Raw genomic sequence first — 6,000 nt, 5'->3', positions numbered from 1 at the left:
TATATATATATATATATATATATATATATATATATATATATATATATATATATATATATATATATATATATATATATATATATATATATATATATATATATATATATATATATATATATATATATATATATATATATATATATATATATATATATATATATATATATATATATATATATATATATATATATATATATTTATATATATATATATATATATATATATATATATATATATATATATATATATATATATATAGGTACAAATTAGATTGCATATTGTGCGTTGCAAGAAAAACACAATTATGGTGACTACTTTCGAAGGCCTTCAATAATGGACAGAATTTAATCGCAGTGCAAATGCCACGTGCAATCACAGCAGTAATACATCACCCGGCCATGTTGCGAACTTTTTTAAGAAATATCAACATTTCAATAGTCAGATAATCATGGCTTACGCAGTTATTTAATCTGTTTAGTGAATATCACTTGTACTTAAAAAAAAACATTTTTGTTTTTCATCTATTTTGTAAGGTTTCACATATTGATCAAAATTTACTCGTAAAGTAATATCTCATGGGGTCGCAGAAGTCGTCACTTTACTCAGCCAATTGGCAACCTCTTTTCCAAAAAGAAGAAGAAAAATTAATAAAACTCACTAACCCCAATTCGGCATGATTCAAGTGAGTTCTTCTTTAAATATCACGGAAGCGTTTATCTGCGGTACCTACAATTCCTAGAGGTTAACTAGGTGTATCACAGTTCCATCTTTTGTTCAATTATTTATTCCCTGTTGCCTGTGGTGAAATGGTATCACCAAATAACTAGGTACGGCTTTCTTATGATCCAGATCTCTTTCAACTGCCACCGTCTACCATGAGGAACACCTGTTGAGCCTCCCCAAAGGGGGCCCGTAACGAAATGAATAAATACCTCACACCAAGTTGCTACGCTATTCGTCAGCGCAACTGTTGCTATGTATCTGGCCATACGGCAGCGATGGTAAGCAAGCAATAAAGCCTGAGAATCGATATTAGAATCGGATTCGCGGCACCGAAGACGGCGGCTAGTGGCCGACTGTGAATTTGCTAATTGGTATCAATAATTAAAATAAGTAACACTCACTTTTCCGAATAACTTAACGCACAGCAGCAGAGATGGCCAGACAACTGAAAGCAAAGCTACCGGACACCACATCAACCGAGGTGGACGAAGTCGAAGATGGAAACGAAGAAGATGACTTATTGGTATTAAAAGACGTCACCGTCAAGTTCCGCGTGCTTAAATCTCAAATAGTAACCCATGCGTATCCGAACATTTACACTATCGAGGAGGTTAAAAAAGACATTTCGAAGAAATTCCAAATTCCAACCAAATTTCTGATACTCAGAGAAAACAGTAGCGAGAAAACTTTGGAAGACGGCCTGAGGTTGTTCGACGTCTGTGACAACGACTACGGCATCGTGGACATGGATCTTGAGTTGGCCGACAGTGCGCGGGAGGAAAATATCCGTCTGGAACCGCAAGTCTACTACAAGTATGCAACCGTCTCAGTAATCAACGCTATTAACGTGCAATAATTATTAATTATACTGGTGTCTTTGTGTTTCAGCAATTACAGTCTACCGGATATAATTACGGTGCATATACCGGCTGATGGTACCGGGCCGGAAGGAAGGGCAAGCCGTGACCTTGTGGTTGAAATCGAAAATCAAGCCATCATCAAGCCATTCGTCGGCGGTTATGTAGATAAAATCACAAGTAAAATCTCTTTGTCTATCTAGAAAGTCACGCTTCTGCACCGCCTTTCCAATTTTCGCCATTCCCACCATTTTTCCTCCAATTTGGAAACCCTTCTACGATTAATGCAGTCTTTATTCATGGCGAAGTGGTGATAGTTTTCTGCTTTCCGCAAGCGTGTTCATTCAAAGGTTAACGCCTTACTTTTACTTTCAGAAACCGAATATCACGACGCCTTCACACAAACTGGACCACCTTTGGAAAGAATCAAATTTGACGGTAGGTTTATCATGTTCGCAATCATAAATTACCAACTAGCTACCAATGTGCTTAGTATGATATACATATGAGAGATTACTTTTCTGTAGTATCTGTGGGGATTTGATTTTGACTCAGTTGTCAACGGAATTATTTTTTTTGCAATTTCTCATCGTAATATGTAGGCTGTTTTACCTCACGCAAATCTGACAGGAAAAGGCCTACTTTCCCACACCAAATTAACAGTGCTGTAATGGTTCATTACAGCACTGATTTGCGTTGCGTAATGAACCATTACAGTACTGTTTTCAGTTTTGGTCAACCTCTTGATGCTTTCTGAACGCAGTTTTGAAAAATGGTGACAACTACACAGTATAACCTGTTATGATCAGATTTTCTTGAACATGGCTATGAACATTAGTGTGCAGTTTGATGAAAAAGATTTGTTTAAAACTATCCTTTTATTTAAAACTCTTTAAACTTTGTTTAAAACTCTTAAGAGTAATTTATGAAATTGCAAAAAACTAGAGATGGGCAAAACAGTTCTTTTAAAAGAGTCGTTCTCATTTGAACAGTTCTTTAGAAAGAACTAGTTCTCGTGAACCGTTCTACCGTTCAGTAGACTTTTTCGTTGTTTGCTTAATCTAATTTTAATCTAAAGATCTACTAGCCAAGTCGTTATTTTACGTGTTAAAATAGTTATAATTACGTAATCACAGGAACCATTTCATGTTTTGTAAACCCAACTCCGCAAACATATAAGATTTGTGTTCTTGTGCATTCCCAGTCATTTCTCAAATGTCGTTCTTTGACCGGCTGCATGTCATCGGAGAACTGTCTCTCAGGAACCAATCTTCGTTCTTTGGAAAACAAGAATAAACGGTTCTGAGGGACATTTAATTTTCCCGATTTTGAGAGAACGGAGAACTACCGTTCTTTTCAAACGAACGACACTTCAGTCATTCATTCCAAAGAACTAGTTCTTTCGAACCGTTCGCGAACGGTTCGCCCATCTCTTCAAAAAACGTTGTACGCAACTCGTTGCAGAACTCGATTTTTCCAGCACTCGCCGTAATTATCCAACTCGGCAAGCCTCGTTGGATAAATGTACGACTCATGCTGTAAAAATCGCTATTCTGCACCTTGTTGCGTAAACTACTATTTTGCAATTTCTCATCGTAATAGGCTGTTTTACCCCACGCAAATCTGACAGGAAAAGGCCTACTTTCCCACACCAAATTAACAGTGCTGTAATGGTTCATTACAGCACTGATTTGCGTTGCGTAATGAACCATTACAGCACTGTTTTTAGTTTTGGTCAACTTCTTGATGCTTTCTGGACGCAGTTTTGAAAAATTGTGACAACTGCACAGTATAACCTGTTATGATAAGATTTTCTTTAGCATTGGCTATGAACAATAATGTGCAGTTTAATGAAAAAGTTTTGTTAAAAACTACCCTCAAGGGTAATTTATGAAATTGCAAAAAACGTTGTACGCAACTCGGTGCAGAACTCGATTTTTCCAGCACTCGTCGATTTTTCGGCAAGCCTCGTTGGATAAATGTACGACTCGTGCTGTAAAAATCGTCATTCTGCACCTTGTTGCGTAAACTACTAATACTGTTTTCCTTACGTTACGAACCATTCACTTTTCCGATTTTTTTTTCTATGTATTTATAATTATTTATTCAGTTTTAGATTTTTCCGTGTCTTGTTTTGTTGATGTTCGTGACTTTTTTATGCAAAGTAAAGGAAAGAGAAAAAAGTAAATAAGTTGAAACATCTATTTAATGCCAATACAATGTCCAAATAAGTGGTAAACCAGGTATCCTAAGGACTGCTGATCCTAGAAATATGGCGGCTAGGTATGAAGAGTGCGGTGAGCGGAATACGAATGTAGGTCAACCCGGAGAGACGCAGGTCACATTACCGTAAATTAGTGGATGAGTTCAACACTATTCTTTCTGTATTTGCATTTAGGGGAGTTTTCTCCCCTTCTCTCATGTGAACTTGCCATCGGCCACAACCGAACCAAATGCGATTGACGAGATTTATCTTTGACATAGAGCCATCTTTAACAGATGGACTGGACTGGACACTGAAACGACTTCTAATATAGGTTCGTCTGCGATTCGCTTTTTAACCTAACTTATATTTGAATCGAACTTGACAGTTTTCTCATGAATTGTTATGTATTTCGAACTTTATTCAAACTGGAACCTCAATATTGCAATAACGGTTAAGAACGCTGTAATGATACTTATGTACCTCGTCACCCACTTCATGCAACTACATTAGTGGTCTAATAACACTTAGCGCACTCGGCATAGTTCCATCATGCCGCTCAAAGGGTTGCCACAAATAATGCTTAGTTTGCAAAACCCGGTTATCTGGTTGGTGAGGCATAAGAGCAGAGATGGAAACACTCGCATCGTGAATCAATTCGCGAGTGTAAAAGCAACAATCGATTTACTCACGGTGCCGAGAGTAAGCCGTGTGTGAGTTTATTCGCACCCGCTTGCTTCACGAGTATGAAGCAAAACAAAAACAAAAACACTCATGAATTTTTATTCGCGAAGAACAAGTGGAGATGCGAGAATTGCATTTTAGTGCGATTTTAATAGCAAAACAAGTAATTATCCATCAGATAGTAGTGTTTTGTGCTTTATTGTTCCTGAAAAGTTAATCTGTCGGCCGTGTAAATTCGTTTTTTCACAAAATTGAAAAATGTTCAGAGCTGCTTCGCGAATCAATCACGAGTGCGACCAGCTTCGTTAGCTCGCGAGTGAAGGAAATGCGAATATATTCTGGCTTCTGTTGTTCACGAGTAGGATAGCTTTGCGTTTGTGTCCACTCAGCTGCATTCCTCGCTGTTTTCCATCACTGCATAAGAGCCTAAGCTTCAACTGTTAATGCAATCAGAGACTACTCAGACTTAGTCGTGATAACCATTCCAAAACCATTTGATGAAATGTATAGCCAGTAGTGAAATTACAATCAGAAACAATATATTTACGGTACATTTTATTGTTTGAAACCATTAATGTACCATACAATGTACGGTATTCCAGGGTTCCTGATTTCCACTTTTCATCTTCTTCCACACTCGAATACAGTCAGCAGCGAACGGTTGTCGCTTTAGTTTGTGTGTTTGCTTGTCAGCGACGACAGTAAACACCGGCGAACGGTGGGAAGCCATACATGGAATTTAAACATTCGTCCACATTCGCATTGCAAGCGATGGAAAGGTGATGCGATTCGTGAGTGATATTGCGCGTACGAATATATGAAGTTTTCAAAAAATGTTTATTATTTTCTTTGCTAATCTAGCATTTCAACAACAATACACTAGTAAAAACGTATGCATTACATGCAGAAATTCTCTTCTAGTTATGATAATAGCCGCTTAGATCGCTCACCAGCATTCGTCACCATTCGCCATTCATTCATTCGCTTGCGATCCAAACTGCGACGATCGTCCACGAATATCCATGTCAACCAGCTTGCGCATCGCTTCCCACTGGTGATGGGGTTGCGTGTTTGATCACGACTATTCGTTTGCTGCATCTTTCTCGATTCACTACAGCAAAGAGGAGTGAATATGAATGAAGTTAGGCGAATTTACCGATCCTTGCGGTATTCAGTATTCAGAACAATTAAATGTATGGTTTTGCAAAAATATATATATGGAGAAAAATATTTGTTGGTATTGTTACGATCATAGGCGCCAACTTAGGGGGGGCAAGCATGATTTTGCCCCCCCCCCAATAATTGAAGATTTTTCGATTTTCCCATACAAAAAATCAGAAAAATCAGGCTTTGCCCCCCCCCCCAATAATTTGGCCAAGTTGGCGCGTCTGGTTACGATACTTAACAACCTGTATAATATATTGTAAAAATCTTATTTACAATTCACTGTATGGTGTATTGTTTTTGTATTTTTATCTCTACAGTGGTGTCTATTGTAAAAATAAGGTTCTAAATAGTACTGTTACAATACAA

General features: G+C 37.5%; 1 protein-coding gene across 1 annotated transcript in view; it reads left to right on the top strand.

Moving 5' to 3' along the window:
* The first annotated feature begins 727 nt into the window (after positions 1 to 727).
* The window catches only part of LOC109423115 (IQ and ubiquitin-like domain-containing protein), a 28,688-nt gene continuing 23,415 nt past the window's right edge, over positions 728 to 6,000 (top strand). The window contains exons 1-3 of the mRNA XM_019698017.3: positions 728 to 1,536; positions 1,612 to 1,760; positions 1,956 to 2,018. Coding sequence (XP_019553562.3) covers positions 1,157 to 1,536; positions 1,612 to 1,760; positions 1,956 to 2,018 — 592 coding nt within the window. The 5' untranslated portion in view covers positions 728 to 1,156. The remainder of the gene's footprint in view (positions 1,537 to 1,611; positions 1,761 to 1,955; positions 2,019 to 6,000) is intronic.

The sequence above is a fragment of the Aedes albopictus genome, chromosome 1, assembly GCF_035046485.1.
Source record: "Aedes albopictus strain Foshan chromosome 1, AalbF5, whole genome shotgun sequence".
NCBI lineage: Eukaryota > Metazoa > Arthropoda > Insecta > Diptera > Culicidae > Aedes > Aedes albopictus.
Note: the sequence above shows the minus strand (reverse complement) of the source record. Positions and strands in the feature narration are given on the sequence as shown.